General features: G+C 43.8%; 3 protein-coding genes across 5 annotated transcripts in view; 1 reads left to right on the forward strand and 2 right to left on the reverse strand.

Moving 5' to 3' along the window:
• Positions 1-6,924, forward strand: LOC134095259 (trans-1,2-dihydrobenzene-1,2-diol dehydrogenase-like). Its single transcript, XM_062548710.1, has 7 exons — positions 1-335; positions 633-744; positions 1,719-1,803; positions 2,958-3,247; positions 4,413-4,537; positions 5,052-5,202; positions 6,454-6,924. Exons 1-7 carry the CDS (start codon positions 246-248, stop codon positions 6,561-6,563), a joined length of 963 nt encoding a protein of 320 aa, XP_062404694.1. The 5' UTR covers positions 1-245; the 3' UTR covers positions 6,564-6,924.
• Positions 4,401-23,288, reverse strand: part of LOC134096275 (UDP-glucuronosyltransferase 2B13-like) — a 24,568-nt gene continuing 5,680 nt past the window's right edge. The window contains exons 2-4 of one of the 3 annotated variants that reach the window (XR_009940744.1): positions 14,951-15,080; positions 5,767-14,862; positions 4,401-4,566 (exon numbers count right to left, since the gene is read on the reverse strand). Coding sequence is in view for 2 of the 3 variants with exons in the window: in XM_062550054.1 (XP_062406038.1) it covers positions 13,273-14,841 (1,569 nt within the window). In the remaining variant the exon portion in view is untranslated. Of the gene's footprint in view, positions 4,567-5,074; positions 14,863-14,950; positions 15,081-21,965; positions 22,085-23,288 lie in introns of those variants that run through there. The other 2 variants (XM_062550054.1, XM_062550053.1) reach the window with 2 other exon arrangements.
• The window catches only part of LOC134096277 (UDP-glucuronosyltransferase 2A1-like), a 12,432-nt gene continuing 5,613 nt past the window's right edge, over positions 16,470-23,288 (reverse strand). Inside the window, exons 2-3 of the mRNA XM_062550056.1 lie at positions 21,144-22,215; positions 16,470-17,715 (exon numbers count right to left, since the gene is read on the reverse strand). Coding sequence (XP_062406040.1) covers positions 17,207-17,715; positions 21,144-22,194 — 1,560 coding nt within the window. The 5' untranslated portion in view covers positions 22,195-22,215 and the 3' untranslated portion in view covers positions 16,470-17,206. The remainder of the gene's footprint in view (positions 17,716-21,143; positions 22,216-23,288) is intronic.

The following is a 23,288-nucleotide window of genomic DNA, read 5'->3' on the forward strand; positions in this document are numbered from 1 at the left end:
CCCCATGCCCCCACCCAAACTCCTCTCCTCTTCCTGTGCATATGGATATGCATATATAGCCAGCTGTGGAGACACAGTCGGTCTCTGTTCTGGACAGCTGTGTGTGTGTGTGTGTGGTGTGTGGTGTGGTTTGATTGATAGCCAGGTGGACTTCGGCGCGACATTCCCAGAACAGCCTAACTCACCTCACCTTCACTCTCCCCGTGCCTCCCGTAGGCTGGCAGAGCGGCGGCAATTCGTCCGACATGGCAACGCGCTGGGGCATCTGTGGAGCGGGGAAGATCAGCCATGACTGGAACGTGGCGATGAAGACACTTCCTGCCGAGGAACACCAGGTGGGAGCGATAGCGGTGCCAGGCTGCCTTCCTGCTCTCCACGGCAGCCAGGACTAGCCGAACTCAGAGCTGAACCTGCTCGTGCCGGTTCCACCGAGGATAGTGTCTCTGCATGTCTGCTTTCGTTATGTCTAATTATTAGGTCTAGTGGTTATCACTTTATGCCAGTGAGCGTGTATGTAAGAAAGATGGATGCATTCTGCAAGATCACTTATGTACAAATGAATGTCAATATCAATGTGTGTGTGTGTGTGTGTGTGTGTGTGTGTGTGTGTGTGTGTTTTGTTTTCTTTCCAGGTTGTGGCTGTAGCTGCTAGAAGCCTGGAGCGTGCACAGGACTTTGCCAAAAAGCACAGCATCCCCAAGGCTTATGGTAGCTATGAAGAGCTCGCCAAAGACCCTAACATCGGTGGGTTGAGACTCAGCATTGTCAAATGTGGTTTAACAAAGATAACATGTCAGTGATTATATGGGCTGTTTGAACCTCTGCTTGAGGTCTTGTGTCTAAATTATGTTGTCTTGGTTTAAGTGGGTATTAACTGCTCTTGAGGGATTATATTCCATGTATCGTTTGTATCTGAAAGATAATGTGTGTGTGTGTGTGTGTGTGTGTGTGTGTGTGTGTGTGTGTGTGTGTGTGCATTAACATCTGAGCACAGATATGACTATACTGTATGTGTACATGTGCATCTGTGTTTGTGATAATGTTTGATCCTGTGTGTATATGTGTGTGTGTGTGTGTGTGTGTGTGTGTGTGTGTGTGTGTGTGTGTGTGTGTGTGTGTGTGTGTGTGTGTGTGTGTGTGTGTGTCTGTGTGTGTGTGTGTGTGTGTGTTTGTATCTGTGTGTGTGTGTGTGTGTGTGAGAGAGAGACTCACCACCTGTCTGAAACTTTGCTCTCCACACACTGCTGTCTGCAGAGCTGAACAGCTCCATGTGAAAGGAGGCAGCAGTCTCAGGAAGCTCCACCTGACAGGAGTTGGGGGTGGTGGCGCTGTACCTCAGCATCAGCTCCTCTGGGTTGATCTCAAAAGGCAGGGGGGGCAGTCCTCAGCTTGTAGAAGTCCTCCATCTGAAGAGCCCTGACTGGTTGGGGATTGTACCTCCGAATCCCCCCCAATTCCCTCTCTTCATTTTTCACTAACAGAGTGAGAGAGAGTGACAGAGAGAGAGAGAGAGAGAGAGAGAGAGAGAGAGAGAGAAAGAAACAGGGAGATTTTTTCAGCAGAAGAGATGTTTTACCAGGACATTGTTCCCTTTCAGAAGCCAGTATGCCAATAGAGTAGATTTGAATTGAACTGAAAGAGACCGAGCAAGGCAATAGGAACTCAGGAGGAGCTGCAGTGTGCTGTGATAATACCGCTGTGCCCCTCCACTTTGTCAGCGGGCCTTCCCCACTCTCTAGTAATCGACTACGAGACCACTGATTCAGTTAGACTCAGTCCAGCTCCTTTCACAGGAACCTCCTAGTAAGATAGATAAAGTGGGAGAGAAAGGTTGCTGGACAGACGGAAACAAAGAGTGATGAAAAGGAATAGAAATGAACAGACACAGAAACAGCCAGAGAGAGAGGGGGAGAAATTGAGAAAGAGTGAGTGAAAGAGAAAGACCCAAACAGCTTCATGCCCTTATGCTCTGCAACATGCAACAGCCTGTCAAATGAAGCGTGTAAAGCTGTTGCACTCATCAATTTCCAATGTAGCCTACTGGGTTCCAATTTAGTCCTAAGACAGTACCCAGTATGTCAAGAACAGATGATAGGGTCTTGTTCCTGCAATGCTACAACAAAGGGACATGTCTGCAATGTGCAATAATGGAGCATAGTGTTAGCCTGACGAGCCAGACCCAGATTTCTAGGCTAGCATAGTGTTAGTTCAGGAAGGCAATGGAGTCAGGCCCAGCAACTTGGCTAGCTGTTCAGCTGACTGTCTAGCTGATTGATCAGCTGATCACTTGCTCTTCGATTGGTGACGATCATTCAGGGCGCCTTATTTTAAGCTACCTTAGCCTGCTTGCTCCAGCCATTTTCTCTGCAAGCCTTTTTGCAACCCATCTCCACCCTACAGTATCTCCTCCTCATTCATCTGACACATCAATGTCTAGGTGTTGCCAATGATGCCTGGTCTATTCTGCATCCTAAGGGGGGGTTTATCTTGCTCTTTGTATGTGTGTGTGTGTGTGTGTTTGTGTGTGTGTGTGTGAGAGAGAGAGAGAGAGAGTGTGTGTGTGTGTGTGTGTGTGTGTGTGTACAGTATTTATGTGTGTGTCCGTGTGTCCGTGTGTGTGTGTGTGTGTGTGTGTGTGTGTGTGCGCGTGCGTGTGTATTACCATGAAAATATAGTAATATTTGCGAGTGTGTACGGATGGAATTTACATATGTGAATGGCCACTGCCTACCCTGCCACTGACCTCACCGCACGCCACTGGTGTGTGTGTGTATGTGTGTGTGCGTCCGTGTGTGTGTGTGTGTGTGTGTGTGTGTGTGTGTGTGTGTGTGTGTGTGTGTGTGTGTGTGTGTGTGTGTGTGTGAGAGCAGGTGTGTGTTTGTGTGTGTTTGTGTGTGTGTATGTGTCTGTATGTGTGTGTGTGTGTGTGTGTGTGTGTGTGTGTGTGTGTGTGTGTGTGTGCTGCCCTCTTACGTGCGCTCCCTCTTGTGGCAGGGCATCTGGTCGCGCTGCTTCCCCGTGCAGAGGGAGGTGAGCCGGCTGCTGGCCGAGGAGGCGCTGGGGGAGGTGAAGGTGGTCAAGGCCTACTTCGGCTCCCCGCAGCTGCACATCCCGCGCTCCGTGGAGAAGGAGCTGGGGGGAGGTGCCCTGCTGGACATCGGCGTGTACTGCTTGCAGTTTGTGCTCTTGGCCTTCCAGGGGGAGAGGCCAGAGTCCATCCACGCCACGGGACACCGCCTAGAGTCAGGTGAGGCGTGAGGTGGACGAGCGAAGTCTGGGGGACGTCGGAAAATCTCTCAATTCCTTCAAATTCTTAAAAAAAAAAAACATAACTAACTCCTGAAACAACTCTCAGTCTCAATGCATATTCAGTAGTATTTCTGTTTCATAGTGGACAAATGTATCCAAGTAGGTGTTCACTGGTAGCATAACATACTGTAGGAACGCATCTACCAGGAAGGGCCGTACTGTCAGGACAGTGTATGTAATGTAGGTATGTATGTCTCAGCTCTCAGTTTCTCTGGTAGAGAGGGCTGTATGGCTGGAGGCGTGTGTGTTTGTGTGCGTGTTTGTGTGTGTGTGTGTGGTTTGTGCGCACGTGTGTGTGTATGTGTGTCTGTGCGCTTGCGTGTTTGTGTATGTGTGTGTGTGTGTGTGCGTGTTTGTGTGTACAGTATGTGTGTGTTTGTTTGTCTGTCTCTGTGTGTATATGTGTGTGTGTGTGTGTGTGTGTGTGTGTGTGTGTCTATGTGTGTATGTGTGAGTGTATGCGTGCGTGTTTGTGTAGGTGTACAGTATGTCGGCTCTCTCTCTCCACGGCTGCTGACTCACCCGTCTGCAGCGAAACCAACAGGCGTGACTTAAATCCTATAAAGTGTGACCTTCAAGTTAATGTTTACCTCCCACCTAACACCTCTTCTTCTATTAACCTGCTGTGTGTAATTGTGTGATTTGCCAGCAGAAAACAGCTGAAATGTAGGTTAATCATCAGCCTGCTAGCGCCAGTGACAACAGAGCTGTATCCATGTCACGATGACTGCTGTGTAATTTCTCTTGTTTTTGTCCAAATAACGTATCTAAAAAGAAAGGATTCCAGACATGAAATTAATCTTTACTTTTATGTCAGAATACATATGATATGGTATAATAATGTTAATAATACAATAATATTTAATGGAAAGACCCCATATGCCCTCCGCAAATATATATATATATATATATATATATATATATATATTATTGTACAGTAAATAAATAGAACTGTAGTGTGATTTAATGAAGAAACAATCTGTCTTTAAAGAAATAAATCTGTCTTTAAAGCTGACATCCATGAATTAAGAAGTTTGTCACCTCCAATGTATCACGAGACTCCTCAATAAAGTGCAGTAACTGACCTCTGTCCTTTTCTGTAGGGGTGGATGAGGTCATGTTTGTGGTGCTGAAGTTCTCCAGGAACCGCATTGGCCTTTGCGGGTTCTCCATTGGTGTTCCCCTGCCCAACGATGCCACCATCAGTGGCACAAAGGGATCCATCAGGGTAGGACTAGAGTGCCAGTGTCTTACGCCCTGACGGTTACATTTAAAAGAAGAGTTTGTAATTCCATCCATTTTGTTAACTTTTATTCTAAGCCAACACATATTTTGAACACAATACTATTTATTTCCTTACAATCTGCATTGTGACGGACAAAAAAAGGAAGGAAAGAAGAAAAAAAACATCTGGCTCTGTAAAGTGAAAACAAACACATAGTGCACAGTGTACAGTGTACACACACTCACACAACACTATTGCAGCCTATTGCAGCCTCCAGCACTGAATTGAAAGGTAATGCATTAGAACAATGTATATATAAAGTATAATATATAATAACATTTTTCTTTTCTGTGCTAGATTTATTTCCTTCCATGTGTGTACTATATAATGCTACGTCATGTTATATTCTATTACATTATATAAAGCTTGACAGATATTTAGCAGACACTTTCATATCATATCATATTATATAATATTATATTATATATTATATTTTTTGCCCTCCTTCCTGCTCTAGATCCCCTCTCCCATGTGGTGCCCTTCAGCCCTGGTGGTGAATGGGAAGGAGACGGAGTACCCGCTGCCTGAGCCCTGCATGCCCATGAACTTCACCAACAGTACCGGCCTACGCTACGAGGCCCAGGAGGTGCGCCAGTGTCTGCTCAAAGGTACGGCTCTGTCACGTGTGCCTATCCTGTTAAGGCTGACAGTGGCTCACAGATTCAGGGCACAGGTGAGAGTTACAAAAGGTACAAAGGAGATGAGTACTGTAAGTATCTGCACACTCCTAGAGTTTCAACCCTGGAGGACTTGAGCAAATCAAGTGTGCTGTCGACATTTGAATTGCTTGGTCCTTGATTCATATGTCTGACAACACCACGGGTGCCTCTCATTTGGTCTTTTATACACCCTCCCTTCCTTCCTCGATCCTCGTCCTCACTGATCTAGATAAAGAATGATGGGGCGGCAACAATGGGATAGTCTATCCAGTGTTAGTTATAGATCAGTTGGGAACACCCCTCGAGGATCGAGGATCGAGGAGAGAGTTTGAGAGGCACCCCCAGTAGACAGTCACAAGTTCATGCACTAAGACCACAATGAGCTCTGAATGCCTGACATTGCTCTAAGAGGGCACTATTGTTCAATGTCAGGAATGTACAGCAAATTAAACAAGCACATGCTCTTTGGAAGTTTAGTTTCTTTATATGAAATTGAAATGTAAAACTCCTCACCTCTATCATTGGTCGAGTGCATTGCTGTCTCTTGGCTCTTGATCACAAACTTGGTTACATGTTCAAGAGAGCAGGCGTCAAGGGTGCCAGTTTCAGAGCGCAGGCAATTTCGCACAGTATGAGGCACACTTCAATTTTCATTTCAGTCCAAGCTTAAAATAGCCTCTCTCCCCTGCATCCTCACCATCAAAAGCACAGAGCACAAAAGAGAAGCTATAAAGGTGTAGGATGACTATGAAATGCTGTAACTACCGAATGTCTGTAACATGCTGTATGCGGGTCCTTGAATAACTGTTCATAAGTTACAGAAAGCACAAGAAGGGTTTTTGAATGTTGGTAATTTTAGCAATTAAGATTATATTTCAGTTTGCAACTATATACAGTACATTCCTTGAAATCCTTAAAGGGTCCAAGGTGGGTCTCAAACCCAGCTTGGATAAGGGTGCGTTGATGTTGAGTGTGGTTATAGCTGGTATATGACTGTGCGGGATATGTACTGTGTGATAGGTAACCCCCCTGCTGATGCCTTAAAGGAAAATTCTGGCCATTTTAGATCTCTGGTTTTCATAACATTACCCTCCTCCCCCACCATATACACAAACACAAACACATACACACACAAACTAACTAGCAACCTTTAAGAACGCTGTGACCTGTGACCTATGACCTTTTTGACCTTTCTCTCAGGATTGAAGGAGAGCATCAGGATGCCTTTGGCTGATTCCGCCCTTCTGACAGAGGTCATGGACGAGGCCAGAAGACAAGTGGGAGTGGTCTTCAGCCAAGACAGCCAATGACCACTTGGTGACTTTAGCATTTCCTGACAACTGAATGATATTGCCTGGTGTGAAACATCCAGCTGTTATCAGGCCTTGTCCAATGATGAGTGGAACCATGTCCGGTGATGGGTGTGATTTTGTACTGTCGTGATTTATGCTAATGTCAGATACATGAGAAGCAGCTTGAATAAATCATTCAAACCTCAATCCTGACCATCAAGTATTTGGTACAAGAATGTACCAATCCCCTGTTCTGTTTGTACATGTAGATATTTCTGCAGCCGTAGAAAGCTGATAGTACAGTAGATGACTATTCTGATTGTACTGATAAGTAGCCTACTGATAGATGTCTATCTTAATATCTGTTCTGTAAGTTGCTATGCAGAGATGTATAGTAACGAAGTAGAACTACTTAAGTACTCTACTTAAGTACTGAAATGCAGTATCTGTACTTTACTGGAGTATTATTTTTTTCTCCTACTTCTACTTTTACTTCACTACATATTTTTGATGAGTATAGTACTTTTACTCCGATACATTTTTTATGTGCTCCATCGTTACTCGTTACTGGTGTGTCGGTCACGAACAAATCCGTTCTGGATTGCTCACAAAGTCCTAGTCACACTGATGCGTGTCACTTGTTGACAGCATGACCTGAGCTTTCCAATGGGAGTAAATAGTTGCTGTAATTAAGGGTTTGCGAGAAAATCAAGGTGAAGTTAGGCTACATGAGAAGCATTAATTTGTACAATAAGTCATTCTCGAGTAATCCCGTTTTTAAATTACAACATTTATTCTTGGTCTCCGACTTCAGTCTGTGTAGCACCCCACAATAACTAGCCTAGCCTACTACTTGAATATTGTGTTCTTCCACTTGTTTGGTTTTAGAACATTTATTTAAACTACATAGATTACATAGAAAACATAAGCATCACCTCCACATATTCCTATGCATTATGCCTATTCTAGACTAGCCGGATAACCTGCCACGACTGAGGCCTAATTACTCTCATGTTCTTTTAAAGTGACAGGCACTCAATTAGACAATTGACATTAAAGATAAATGTAAGTCAAAATGACAATCGTGTAAAATGTGAGTCAAAATAAAAAATCAATATCAAATACTCAACATACTATGTATTTTAACTAATTGTGCAGATCATAAATAGGCCTAATGTAAACTTCATATGAATTTCAAAATGTTTGAAATACAAACATATGATATGAAGCCACCTTTTCACTGAGTGTGGGGAAGTATGCCTTGTAATGTCTGGTCTCCACTGGTGTGGTGGGGCTCCCATATCAAATCATCAGTATCAAAATTCTTAACTTATGTTAAAACAATTGTGACACTATAGTCTTATCATGTATTTTTCATGCTATGGCTACTGACTGATGCATTAGATAGATAGATAGATAGATAGATAGATAGATAGATGGCTACAGATGATCAATGATTCTGCATACCTATTATTGTATTAAAAGTGAGTTGTATCGGTCAACACCCCTACAAATGACATTGGGAAACCCATACAGTTATATTTATTCACCTTGTTTAACTACTACCACATGTTTATAGCCTAGTCTAGGGCCTAGGCTATGGCCCCCGTGTGTCTGCCAAGGGGCCTGCACTGAACGATTGTGCTGATACCTTTTGCACCCATCTCGTTCGCAAATCGGTTACATGTCGGCAGTCCGACATCCTGCCAGTCCGACATCCCTTTCGTCCGACATGCCGCTATTCAGACATGGTGTTATTCCGACATGCTGCCAATCCGACACATTTTAGTACCCCCATTCCGACAGTTTACAAATCCTATTTTTTTTCCACGTCAATTTAACGGACCCTGAGCCCGACGGACGCAAAGTGCGTCAAAAAACACACCCATTATTCTCTGTTACATTGCTCCGCGATTATTAGTCACAGCGAGATGAGACCTATTGCATGAAAGAGCTCAGAACCGGGGCTTTCCAACGAGACTAGACACGTGTCTGTACGATCAAGTAGCCTATGCAAATAAAAATAAAATGAAAGTATCATATTTACAGTCTATATTGCTCTGCGTTCACCCACGCAGCCACTGCTCTCGCTTGAATTACTCCGGGACCAGGCATCGCACAGACATAACACGCATATCAAATGAAAGAGGAGAAACAGAGCTTTCCATTGATACCAAACACATCGATCCTTTTGTGTTATAGAAACAGACGAAGTGACAAACAAATAAGAATCATATAGCTTCGGCTATACCGCTATTTCGTTTGATTTACTCTTGAAACCGTGGTTAAAAAGATACAGCTTGCATGTCAGATAAAAGAGGAGAGCTAGAGCTACCCACAGATACCATATACAACCTTCTAGGCCATAAAACAGACGAAGTGACAGCAAAATACTAACTTAATCTAGCTCCACTTAGTCCGCGAATAATGAGACGGAGAAGAAAACGCCATGTCTATAGAACTTCCCCAAGTCGTGCACGCAACAGACACATAACCATATCAAGAAGTCTTCACAATGACATTTTAAATGTGAATCTTTATTATTTTACACAATGTCATATAGTTATGACATTATAGCCTATTAATGACCTCATGTCGGAATGGCACGTTGTTTGAAAAAATAGTTAAATACCGCCACTGCGACCATGAAAAAAAAAAATGTCGGAGTGGTGGGACTTTCTCCCATAAAGAGACATGCCTCCACTACGACAATTGGACATCAATGTCGGAGTGCTGATATGTCGGAATGAACGGCGGTAGCCTCGCAAGGGTCAGCTAATTACACAATCACAATACTTCTACTTTTACTTCCAGCACTTGAGTAGTATTTTAAAAAATAAACTACTTGCAATACTTAAGTACAAAACATGTTTAATACTTTAGTACTTCCACTAAAGTACGGTTTTTAAAGAGCACTTCTACTTCTACTCAAGTCACTTTTTTGATAGAGCACTTGTACTTCTACTCAAGTCTGGATCTCTAGTACTTTATACATCACTGTTGCTATGTACTGTAGTCCTAGTGCTGGTAGGTAAACAATACTTTTCATAAACCAAACCAAAAGTGATTTGAAACATTTCAAATGTCAGTTGAATTTCATCTCTGGCAGTCTGGCCTGTTTACATTGGGATATTGTGCCCGATTGAACTATAAAACTATTAAAAGTTGTTCAAATTAAAAATAAATCCTCTTATATCCTTGCACTTTTGCCTTATTTACATGGCACATGACATGACAACAATTTAACAACCACAACTGGCAGAATGGTAGCCTGGAAAATCCAGACCATGGTAACTTTTTCTTAGCCTGACTCTCGCCAGACCCTTGTAGTTCCGCCATGCTCCACCAGAGGCGTTTCGCTGAGCTCCACACAAGGGTCTGGACGCGAGGGCAATCCGAACCCCTGCCAGTGATCAAAAAATGAGCAACCAATCAGGAGCGCCGAAGCGAGTGTTTGATTCAAATAACAATGGCGGCACGCAGCGAGGAGTCTTGTGCTGACATTGATTCTGCTATTTCAACCGTTTTGTCGAATCTATCGAGTATTCATTCTTTAAAAGATTAACAGAGAATAGTTTTGAAGACATTTATTGGTGGCAAGGATGTTTTTACTCTTCTTCCGACCGGGTTTGGCAAGAGCTTGAAGAAGCCTAGCACGTCATTCAAGATAACAGGCAAGTGTTTTATCAAATCACATGCGAGGATGTTTTACAAGGACCCGCCTTCAGAAATACATCTCCTATCGAGAAGTCCCAGATCCTTGTGTGAAGCAGACAGCGAACTACAGGATCTGGCGAAAGTCAGGTTAACTTTTTCTGGGATTTGATATGTTATTGTGTGGCCGACAGGTGCAAACGACGTGTTGCATTAAAAACTCTCAATATGCAACTCTTATGGATTGACCCCGCATCGTCGGATCTGTAAACTCTTTCGTTACCTCTACTATAGTGTAATTTTGTTGACACAAGCAGATGTGCGGAAGTGATGGGCGGATTGGGCTGTCGCCCAGGGCCTTGTCCTCTGATGGGCCACCTGGCCAATGATGTTAACTTGTTGACGATGACAATGGGACAAATATGAAGGGAAAACGTCTTAAAGGTAAACTATGTACCCTGCAAATTGTTTATTATTATTTCCAAATACCTCTTTTACCTTTTTTTTAGCTTATTTTGCCTTAACTAATCAGCTTCAGAGTCATTGGAATGGTTTTTGACTTATTTCAGGTTGAATGGCGGCTGTCTCACTTCCCCCTAGCGCCTCTAAGCGGAAAAGCCACCGGGACGGTGGCACTGACAAACAGAAAGTCTCTAGCCTCTTGATCATGCTTATGAAAAGGCAGACTGACCGATTGAGGAGTTGTAAAATATACACACTAAAGCTGTAGGGGAAGCTCTGCAGAGAAATCTGCCAGCGTAAAAACGAGCGAAAGCAAAACCGGCAATGTAATCGCCAAACTTGCATAGTTTCCCTTTAAAGGAACATAACTATATTGTGTGGCGGAATAACATTGGGAGCACTTACACTGTGCGCACTTAGACTCTGCGCTGAAAATGAAACCTGGCGTTTTTCTAGGCTGATTTGACATGGAACTACACTCTCATCTGACGTAATAACCAAGGCAACTTGCAAACTATTGGCACTACTACTGCTTGTTGTCTATGGGGACTATTTTCAGATGCTGCGTACAATATCACTGTGCCTATTTGCAAGTTGCCTTGATTATTATTTTTAAGTGTGCTAAGGCTAGATTGGAAATGACTCTTACTCAGTCTAAGGACCCAGTGGTGAGGAAAGTTGCACCTACAGTTAAGGCAGGGAGGAAGTGGAACCCAGAGCAGGCAGTTAGGCAAGCTCAATCAGCATTGAGGCATAGAGACATAATGGGTCATGTGCAGCATGGGCGGGGGGGTCTAGGTTTAGACATAAGAAAACCTTTGTGGAGCAAGGCTTCTGCAGGAGAAAGGAGGAAAATGGTTGTGGAGGAAATGCATAGGCAGGAGGAGACTGTTAGATGTACCAAGGCAGTATCTCAGGCAAGACAAGGGCAGTGGGTAAACTGGGAAGGGGTGGAAAAAAAGCAGATTAAATGGAAAGATCTATGGGGCATGGATGCTGGCAGGATTGGATTTATGTTAGGTGCTACATATGATGTGCTCCCATCTCCCAAGAACTTAAGTCAATGGTTTGGTGAGGATGATAAATGTACACTTTGTTCGTGTGTGGGCAGCCTCCACCATATCCTATCAGGGTGCAAGGTAAGCCTCACCCAGGGGCGCTATACATGGCGTCACAACCAAGTACTGAAATGCTTAGCAGCAGCAATTGAGGATAAGCGGAGAGAAGTTAATTCATTAGCAGCAAGTAAGGATGGTAAGCAAATTAACTTTGTACGTCAGGGGGGTCAACAGCGTTCCACGAAGGCCAGGTGTAAAAACGGCTCTTTAGCTAATGGAGCGGGGTGGGAAATGAAGGTTGATCTAGGCCAGCAGATGGCAGTACCTTCGCATATAGTGAGCACTAGGTTGCGACCCGACTTGCTGCTGTGGTCTGATAGAGATAAAGTGGTTATCCTGGTCGAGCTAACTGTACCTTGGGAAGACAGAGTAGAAGAGGCCAATGAGTTAAAGAGAGCAAAATACACTGAAATAGCAGAGGAGGCAGCGCAGCGAGGTTGGAGTGTGAGATTAAGGCCTATTGAAGTCGGTGCACGAGGGTTTGTGGCCAGATCTGCTATTGGCTTGCTGTCTGAGTTGGGCATTCGTGGACGAAGTCTAAGGCAAGTGGTTAGTAACATGTCTTTGGCAGCAGAACGAGCAAGTGAATGGTTGTGGGTAAGGAGAAACTCTACTTCCTGGGGTAAGGTAAGTTAGCTGGCTTATTTGTTTTGTGTTTGAGACAAGGTGCCTAGGTTTATGGTGTGTTGGTTAAGGTTTTCAAGCTGACCAGTAAGTTGGCTTGTTGCGCAAGCTAAGACCAGCAAGTCGGCTTGTTGCAATGTGGTAGTATGGGTGTGTGTGGTGTGTTGGTTAAGGTTCTTAAGCTGACAAGCAAGTTGGCTTGTTGCGCAAGCTAAGACAAGCAAGTCAGCTTGTTGCAATGTGGAAGTATGGAGGCAGCATGTGGTGGTAGCATGTAACGTAGCAAAAGCTAAACTAGTGGTAGTATGGAGGCAGCATGTGGTGGTAGCATGTAGCGTAGCATAAGCTATACTAGCTGGTTTGTTTGTTGCAATGTGGTAGTATGGAGGCAGCATGTGGTGGTAGCATGTAGCGTAGCACAAGCTAAACTAGCTGGTTTGTTTGTTGCAATGTGGTAGTATGGTGGCAGCATGGAGGGGAGTGACTCCAGGACGCTGGTTTCACTGTTAAGCCTTCATGAGGTGTCGTGGGCCTAACTTAACGAAACATCGGTGAATGTCAAATCAGCCTAGAAAAACGCCAGGTCTCATTTTCAGTTGGTCTTATTGCACTTTCTAACGTGAGAGGAGACACGTCTTAAATGGGATAATTACCAGAAATCTTAGTCACTTTTAAACATGAAGCTAGCAGGTGAGAAGCTAATGGTCTAATCCAATTCAATGATCTATGCTAGGCTGAAGCTAAAAGTTGTATTGCCAGACTCACAGAATGGCTGGATGAACGGGAACAAGGTAAATATCGATTGTTTTGCTCGAGGGGAGGTGGAAAATGAGCGTATTTCCAAAAATGGCAGAATATCCCTTTAAGCTTTACTCACTTTTGACTTTCTTGTTGAATAAAACTGAACAGCATTTTTTGATTGCCAGGAACATAATCAATAGTAAGAGCAGCAGAGCCATGAGCAGAGTCAATATGACGTCTATGGAGTGGTAGGCGATCCAGGACATCCTGAAGGACTGAGTGCGCAGGTGAGGAGCTCCTCCGTTCCTCATGATGAACTCGATCCAGAAAATGGCGCGGTCCAGAGGCTTCATGGGCTGGTCATGGTGGATCCTGGAGAGCCTCTGCATGTTCTCCCTGTAGGACGGCTCATAGAGCACTTCCTCTAGCGCCTCCACAAACACTGCTCTGTCCAGAGTGGCAATGTCCACTACCTTAGCAGTTCCTCTCACCACCATCTTGAACAGATTGTCTGGCTGATCAAACATCAGAGGCAAGCCAACTATCGGGACACCATGGGAGATTGCTTCTTGGACACCATTGGTGCCCCCATGGGCTACAAACACTCGAGTCTTTGGGTGTCCCAGCAGGTCATTTTGGGGCATCCAGTCCACTAGTAAGGTGTTGTTGCCAAGAGTGGAGGGCTTGGCCCCTTTATATCTCCAGATAACCTTTTGGGGAAGCTGAGCAAAAGCAGCAGCAATCTCTTCCGTGAGGTCACTAGGGAGCTCGGCAACCAGAGTTCCAAGGGACATGATGATGACCCCATGCTCCCCTGAGCTATTGACAAACTCTTCCAGGTCAAAAGGAAGTGGTCTAGCTGGCTTGCATTGGAAACCACCAATATAGACCACATTGGGCATGGTTGGGCGTGGAAACTCAAAAGTGAAGTCATATCGTACAAGCCATAAATCTGCATTCTGGAGCAATGACATAAAGTCAACATCCGGTCCAAAGAAACGATTAGTGAAATCTGAAAAATGGGCAGCTATCTCTTTGTGGTACAGCTTACTCGCCATAAATACAATCCAGTTCCATACTCTTTGGGAGAATGACATGCGGTCAGAAAACCCAGTGCCAAATACAGGGATATAAGACGGAGGAGAAGGGGCAATAAGAAAGTTAGTGTCTCCGAAAATAGTCCCCCTGACGTTGAGCACCAATGGGAGCTTTAGATGGTAGGCCATGAACGCTCCACTAGGTGCTACAGGGTCACTCAGAACTAAGTCGTACTTGGCTTCTTGGAGTGACTGCATCAGGGCCTCATCAGCAAACATTGCAGACATCATTCTACATATATCCTTATGCATGTTAGAAAATGCTTCCAGTACCAGTCTTGACTGTTCCATGTCCCTGTTGGGCTTGCCTTCTATCCGTATGTTAAGCATTTTCTTCATGAAGGAGTTCGTTGTCCACTCGACCATCTCACTGGAGGAGATAGTGATGACCTCGTAATGGGGAGACTCCTCTTTAATGTACCAGCTATTGGAGTCTCGCACTACAGTAATGCTGTGACCTCGGGAGTGCAGCTCCTCAATGATGATGTTCATGTTCACCCAGTGGCTGCCATCTACTGGGAACACCAGCACTTTACCTCCTCTGGCCCCAGAGAGGCAGACGGACAGCACTGACAGAGCCAACAGCACAGGGGCGAGCATCCTGATCCAGGACTTAGGACACTACAGGGAGGAGAAGAGTTTAGAGAAACCATTTTTTTTTTCATATTAAACTACGTTAATACCTTAACTAAGATGAGTTGATACATACCTCTCACGTTTCAATGCGTGCACTCAATGCCTCTGGCACGCTACTTTGAAAGCACTTAGCCAGCCCAGTTCATTCATTAGGATCCAAACAGAGATGAAGTTAGAAGCGACCAAACACCTCCACGTTTTCCCTATCAAAATAGAGTTACATGATTAGTTACACAACCAAGGATGGCGAGACAAAATAAAATGCGCCACTTTTCTAAGTGGGTAAGAAGGTTACCTATACTGTGTGGCGGAATAGCACTTGGGAGCACTTCGACTTAGCGTAGTAATATCCTCACTCAAAAGTGAAACTGAAAACCCAATAGTGATGATAGAACTGCGTCGAGTCAGAGTGCTCCCGAGTGCTAAGGGTTCAGAGAAACTCTGTTTCTGTCAGCATGCACGTGATCATAATAAGTAGAAGTAGCAAGCTCAATGAACAGAGGAGCTTGTTCAGTGGCTTCAGTGGCAGACTCCTGTCACTGTCATGCTCAATAGACAGGTTATCTGGCAACCATAGAATCGGACCTGGTTTTGCCGGTTAAAGGTTTTTTTTTTTTTGGAGAATCTTGTAGACTAGGGGTATCTCTTTAAGATGTAGGTGGGTGCCGTGCCCAGTGATATTCCTTGGGCAATTTCGTATATTAACCCTTTCTTGTTCAATATGCTGAATATAAGGTGAGACTCTACAGGTGAATAGGGTAAAACAATTAACTAGGAGATGTCTCCATGCAACTTCCCCAGTTGGTTACTACTGTAACATTAGTATGAAAAAGAACACTTTTTCTGTAATTTAATGTTAAATATAAGATGAACTCCAATGTGTCAAAATCAGGAAACACCTCTAATTTCAAGGTGAGTACTCATATGAAATGCAAATCTGCCATGAGGCATGCATGTGTAATGTTTTGGCGCTCTATAAGTGAAATTAAATTGAAATTGTAATTGTAATTGAAATCAACTGAAATAAAATGTACTGATATATAGTGTTCTGTGTGGCAGCTATTCAGACAGTATGAATGCATTCGAATGTGGACAATTTAACCCTTTTCTATATCAATTCATGCACTTCTGTATTTCAGATGGACTTGAACATTTAGTTTAAGCTTGCAGCCCTCCACCCCGAATCATTTTTGGCTCTTGTCAGGGAAGAATTTGGCCATTACACCCTGGCAAACTTGATCACTTACAACTAATGTCAGTTAAGTATGAGAGGGTTTAGGGCTCAGGGTTTAGATTGAGATTCAGCCAATGTGTTTTTCAGCCTATGTGTGAGAAAGCTAATCCCTCACTTAATGCCACCATCTACAGGCCGACAGGTGAAAAGACCAGATCCAAGGCGGTGATAATACACATCAAAGTGCAGTTCAGAGTGTCTCAGCTAAAGATAGTGGTACTTAAAGCGGCATGTTTTTGCATTTTTAACCGGGTATGGTGAGGGTGCAGCAAGTTTCATATGTTTCAGAAAAGAGAAAAAGAAAGCATGACAGCCACAGTTATATCAATAATGGATCAATTTCTAGATAACTTTCTTCATTATTTTTTATTTTTTTTTTAATATATTTTGCATTGGGAAAAAAAAATTAACAGCTCATAATGGTGCAGCCTATAAAGCATATAAAAGAGAAGCTCAGACGGTAAAATTACATTTCAGTTAAAGGAGAAATCCGGTGACTTTTCACATATATCTCATATGATGAGGTCTCACTCATTAGAAGTTTCCACTGTTGTCATGTTTGTTGTGTGGGTGATTTCCAGAATCTACAGAGTAGGTAATTCTGGCAGCAGAGGCTACCCCGACCATTAGAACTGAGTAGGCGCTGAATAGGTAAATTTTTTGTTTCTGTTTTATCTTCCAAAAGGCATAGTTGTGGATTGCCATTAACATTACATAAACTATTTTCATGATTACTGAAATGCCACATTACTCACATCTTGCTTATTTGATGAAGGTATTTTTTTTTGTCATAACATAGGATCCAACAGTATGATATTTTCACAGTATGATAATCATCTCAGAGAAACGTTGCCAATCATTTCAATCAAATTGCAATCAAATCCATGATCTGGCTTCCACTCGGAAGCCAAATTCCTTAAAACTACTACACCATCGCTGCCCAGTTAAAATGATGGAGCTACACACCATGTTCTTGTTGTGTGTGTGATAATAACACAGCATAACTTCTCTAAACATGTTTCATGAACACAAACTGTGCAAAAATGTTGTATTATCACACAATTACAGCGTTACAGTACATCCCTATAATACACATTACTCACTTTTGATCTTCTTTTTGAATAAAACTGAACAGCATTTTTTGATTGCCAGGAACATAATCAACAGTAAGAGCAGCAGAGCCATGATCAGAGTCAATATGACGTCTATGGAGTGGTAAGCGATCCAGGACATCCTGAAGGACTGAGTGCGCAGGTGAGGAGCTCCTCCGTTCCTCATGATGAACTCGATCCAGAAAATGGCGCGGTCCAGAGGCTTCATGGGCTGGTCATGGTGGATCCTGGAGAGCCTCTGCATGTTCTCCCTGTAGGACGGCTCATAGAGCACTTCCTCTAGCGCCTCCACAAACACTGCTCTGTCCAGAGTGGCAATGTCCAGTACCTTAGCAGTTCCTCTCACCACCATCCTGAACAGATTTTCTGGCTGCTCAAACATCAGAGGCAAGCCAACTATCGGGACACCATGGGAGATTGCTTCTTGGACACCATTGGTGCCCCCATGGGCTACAAACACTCGAGTCTTTGGGTGTCCCAGCAGGTCATTTTCAGATTCAGATTCAGATTCAGAAAACTTTATTAATCCCCAAGGGGCAATTCAGTTTACAGCTAACCCATCCATTAAGGGGTTAAAAGTTTGAAAGTGCATTGGCATTCACTAGAATGTATGCAATGTTAAAAATAATAATAAATAGACAAATAAATAAGTAATAAGTAATAAGTAAGTGCCACAGCAGTCATACATCTCCTGTCCACACACACACACACACATACACACACACACACATATATATACACACACACACACACACACACACACACACTTCATTTACCAGTGACAGAACAGAGCAGCAGGGTGCAAAAACCAGTATTGCTGTATTATGTGTATTCTCTTAACAGTCTAACATGATGTTCATTTAACAGTCTAATGGCAGAGGGCATGAAGGAGTTTGCATAGCGGTTGGTTTTACGTACTGGCACATGAAACCTACCTGACTGCATGATAACCAGTCCATGGCTTAATACATGATCTGGTTGGCACACTATCCTCTCTGCTTTCTGCATCACCCTTGTTTCCCAGAGAGAGCAGAGACTGTTTAGCTGGGAGCCAGTGATTTTTGAGCATACCTTCACAATGTCGCTCAAGCTCTTTTTGTCTTTCACAGATAGTCCATTAAACCAGCATATGAAAGAAAATGTTAGTAGACTCTCAATGAAGGCTTGATAGAATGTGTGTAGAATTTGTTTACAGACACCAAAAGAGTTAAGCTTCCTCAATAAATATATTCTTTGGTTTGCTCGCTTAATTATGCTGTCTGTATTCTCACTGAATTTAAGTTGTGGGTCAAACACTGTACCTAAGTACTTATATGTTTGGACTATCTGAACATCCTTATTATGAATCACACTCGGTTTTGGATCCTCCCTGCACTTCCTAAAGTCTATGATGAGCTCTTTAGTTTTAGACACATTTAGGTCAAGGAAGCTGTCATCGCACCATGTAACAAACTCTGTGAGAGCTCTGCCATGGTCAGATTGACCAACCTGGAGAAGAGACAACAGGGCCGAGTCGTCTGAAAACTTCACCAAGAAGCTGTTCTCCCAAGATGACCTGCAGTTATCAGTGTATAGTATGAAAAGCAGGGGGGATAGCACACAGCCCTGGGGAGAGCCTGTGTTCGATACCAAGACAGAGGATGTGTTTCCATTTACATAGACCTGCTGCCTTCTGTTTGTTAAAAAGTTCAAAACTAGTAGTAGGATCTGCTCAGGTAGCTTAAAATATGAGGCTAGCCGTTCAATTAGAATGTGGGGCTGCATCTTGTTAAAAGCTGAACTGAAGTCAGCAAATAAAAGTCTTGCATGTGATGCAGGTGTCTCCAGATGTTTATACACCTTGTCAAGAATGAAGAGCTTTGCATCCTCTACACCCTTGCCCGCTTGATAGGCAAATTGTAGTGGATCCAGTTTGCCTACAGTTAGGGAGATGATTGTATCTTTGAGGATCTTTTCAAAGCACTTCATTACTAGGGAGGTTAATGCTATTGGTCTGAAATCATTGAGGTCTTTGGGAGATTTTATTTTGGGAATGGGTATTACTGTTGATGTTTTCCATAGGTCAGGTATATCCCCACTGTCAGCACATTTTTGAAAGATAAATGTGAAGGCCTCACTAAGCTGCTCGGCGCAATAACGCAGTGTACGGCTACAGATTGCGTCAGGGCCAGCAGCTTTCCCTATTTTTGTGTTTTTAAGTAGTGTTGTGACTTTTGTCTGTTGAATTTCTATCTCTCTTTGGGGCGTTAACATCTCTCTTAGTGTGCCTATGTTGTCTGGAAAAGACCTTTCAAACCTGCAGAAAAAATTATTAAAAGTATCTGGCAAATCGCCATTGTCTATACCATTCAATATTATAGGTTGCCCTGTTCTGCTTACAGGTTGATTAATAGCTGTCATAGTTTTAATACCTTGCCAAGCTGCCTTTAGATCCCCACTGTTATATTGTTTTTCAATCTTATTCCTATACTGGATTTTTGCTTTCCTTATTTCATTTTTGACTTCTCTTGAGGCATCTTTTTTCTCTACCAGGTCCCCTGAATAGAATGTCTTTTTTTTCCGGTTGATAACACTTTTTAGTTCTTTCGTTATCCATGGCTTATTATTAGGGTAAATAATCACAGTTTTAGATGGAATAACCACATCAACACAGTATTTGATATATGCAGACATTGTTTCTGTAAGTTCGTTAATGTCACTACAAGTATCATAAAAACAATTCCAGTCCGTACATTCCAGACACCCCTGTAGAGTGGAAATACTGTCTTCTGTCCAGAGTTTTATAGTTTTCTTCTCGCGCTCAAGGCGTCTGAAAGCGGGCTTGTATACAGGCATCAGATAAATACTATTGTGGTAGGAGGCACCGAGGGGCGGCATAGCCATGGATCTATAGGCCCCATTTACTGAGCCGTAGCAGAGATCTAAGGTAGTCTTCCTCTGGGTTGTAGAGCAAGTCACATACTGTTCATATGATCTTAAAGTCTTGTCCAAAGTACAATGGTTAAAATCTCCCAAGAAAAACTTCGGAGCCTCTGGGCAAATGGAATCCAGTCTATGAGTGACGTCGGCGATCACCTGCGCTGCGATTGAAGCATTGGCTCGCGGGTGAATATACACAAGGGTATAAAACAGCTGTTGAAACTCTCGAGGTAAATAAAACGGCCGGAGTGACACAGTCAATAGTTCAATGTCCGAAGTGCATATTCTTTCTCTCACTACCACAGTGTTACAGTACCTTTGATTCACGTAGAGGCATACTCCTCCTCCCCGACTTTTCCCGGTTGTCTTTGGATCTCGGTCCAGGCGAATTGGGCTTCCAAACCCACTTATGATTAAGTCCTCGTCTCGATCTGAGTCCCGTAACCATGTTTCCGTGAGGGCGAGAAGACAAGTGTCTTTTATGCCAGGTTTGCACTTGATCCAAGCTTCCAGCTCATCTGTCTTGTGCCTTAATGACTGGACGTTTGACAGCAGAGTTGTGGGGAGTGGGGGTAGCCTACGACGGTTGTCAAGCCTGAGATTTTTGAGTCTCCGGTGGAGGCCTCCTCTTCTCCCTCTTTTCCGATGTTTGCTCCTTGCATCCAATCTGCACAGCTCCGCCGGAATATCTGGTGTAATACCGACCGACGATGTTCGCAGGGAGATCAGAAACTCTCGGCTGTGAGTAACTTTCCCAAGCACTCCATACTCTGAACCGCGGTGGCAGGTGTAGAGTTCCAGCAGTAGCGTTATCACAATAAATATCGCAAACTGTCGATCGAGGGACCTTAGAGGCTGCATCTCTGGGTCACTGGTGCTTTCACTCACACGTAAACATTAACATCCACAGCAGACACTCACAATAGGAAGGTAAAAAACAAACAAACAAATGGATGGGCAAGCTGCTGGGTCGCACACGCACTGGAGCGCCCCGGAATTTTGGGGCATCCAGTCCACTAGTAAGGTGTTGTTGCCAAGAGTCGAGGGCTTGGCCCCTTTATATCTCCAGATGACCTTTTGGGGAAGCTGAGCAAAAGCAGCAGCAATCTCTTCCGTGAGGTTACTAGGGAGCTCGGCAACCAGAGTTCCAAGGGACATGATGATGACCCCATGCTCCCCTGAGCTATTGACAAACTCTTCCAGGTCAACAGGAAGTGGTCTAGCTGGCTTGCATTGGAAACCACCAATATAGACCACATTGGGCATGGTTGGGCGTGGAAACTCAAAAGTGAAGTCATATCGTACAAGCCATAAATCTGCATTCTGGAGCAATGACACAAAGTCAACATCCGGTCCAAAGAAACGATTGGAGAAATCTGAGATATGGGCAGTCATCTGTTTGTGGTACAGCTTACTCCCCATAAATATAATCCAGTTCCATACTCTTTGGGAGAATGACATGCGGTCAGAAAACCCAGAGCCAAGTACAGAGACATAAGATGGAGGAGAAGGGGCAATGAGTGTGTGAGCGTCCCCATAAAGAGTTGCCCTGACGTTGAGCACCAATGGGAGCTTTAGATGGTAGGCCATGAACGTTCCACTAGCTGCTACAGGGTCACTCAGAACTAAGTCGTACTTGGCTTCTTGGAGCGACTGCATCAGGGCCTCATCAGCAAACATTGCAGACATCATTGTGCATATATCCTTATTCATTTTTGACAATGCTTCTAGTAGCTCTCTTGATTGTTCCATGTCCCTGTCCGGCTTGCCTTCTATTTTTATATTCAACATTCTCTGTATGAAGGAGTCGTCGACAGACTCACCGGAGGAGATAGTGATGGCCTTGTAATGGGGAGACTCCTCTTTAATGTACCAGCTATTTGAGTCTCGCACTACAGTAATGCTGTGACCTCGGGAGTGCAGCTCCTCAATGATGATGTTCATGTTCACCCAGTGGCTGGCGTCTGCTGGGAACACCAGCACTTTACCTCCTCTGGCCCCAGAGAGGCAGACGGACAGCACTGACAGAGCCAACAGCACAGGGGCGAGCATCCTGATCCAGGACTTAGGACACTACAGGGAGGAGAAGAGTTTAGGTAAGGGATAATCAACGACGCGCCGTGCGTTTATAGGAAAATAATGCACGTTCGAAGTGGTAATAAGGACCCGACGCCGCAGGCGGAGGGGACTTTACACTTCGATAAGTGCATTATTTTCCTATAAACGCACAGGGCGCGGAGTTGATTATCCCGCTTATACCACTGCTACTATCATTTTCGTTTATATTGCCGCTGTCTTAGATACAACATTGCTGTTTTTACCGTTACATTCACATTGGCGAATTAATATTCAAGTGTAATAAGCCCAAAAGAAGGGAACTACTTCATAGCCGTGCGGTATATAGAAAAATAATGCACGTTCCAAATAGCGCATCACAATAGGAAATTTGACCAAGCAGTGGTATAAAGAAAACATAATTTTCTGTCAGCAGATAATGTAGATGGGATTGTACCTGTACTCTTAAAAGATAATTCTGGCAATTTTTCACATAGATCTCTGTTTCATGAGCGTGAAGGCTTATGAACATGCCCCCAGAGTGTAGCACTGTAGCTGCACTTAGGACGCTTCAGGCAGAGGAAGGGTTCAGAGAAACCATCAGATTCTGTCAGCATGCATGTGATCATAACCAGGAGCAGGATGCAGGTGATCATGCACAATGACCACCACCCACTACACAGCACACTCATTGAACAGAGGAGCGTGTTCAGTGGCACCCACTACAGCACACTTCTGTCACTGTCATGCTCAACAGACAGGTTATCTGGCAGCCACAGTCAGACCTGGTTTTGTCGGTTAAAGTCTTCTCGTATAGAGAATGTTGTAGACTAGGGGTAGCTATTTAAGATTTACTGTAGGAGGGTGCCCAGTGATATTCCTTGGGCAATTCCGTATATCCTTCCTTTCTTGTTCAATGTCCTGAATATACTGTAAGGCGAGACTCTACAAGTGAATAGGGTAAAGTAATTAACTAGCAGATATCTCCATGAAACTTCCCCAGTTGATTACTTATATTAGCATGAAAAAGAACAAGTTTAGAACAAGTTTTCTGTAATTAAATGTTAAATATGAACTCCAATGTGTCAAGA

Source organism: Sardina pilchardus, chromosome 11, assembly GCF_963854185.1.
Source record: "Sardina pilchardus chromosome 11, fSarPil1.1, whole genome shotgun sequence".
In the NCBI taxonomy this organism is placed as follows: domain Eukaryota; kingdom Metazoa; phylum Chordata; class Actinopteri; order Clupeiformes; family Clupeidae; genus Sardina; species Sardina pilchardus.

Coding starts and splice junctions, on each gene's coding strand:
- LOC134095259 (XM_062548710.1), top strand. CDS start 246: ATGGCAACGCGCTGGGGCATCTGTGGAGCGGGGAAGATCAGCCATGAC. Junction 336..632: donor TTCCTGCCGAGGAACACCAG/GTGGGAGCGATA, acceptor TTTTCTTTCCAG/GTTGTGGCTGTAGCTGCTAG. Junction 5,203..6,453: donor GCGCCAGTGTCTGCTCAAAG/GTACGGCTCTGT, acceptor CCTTTCTCTCAG/GATTGAAGGAGAGCATCAGG.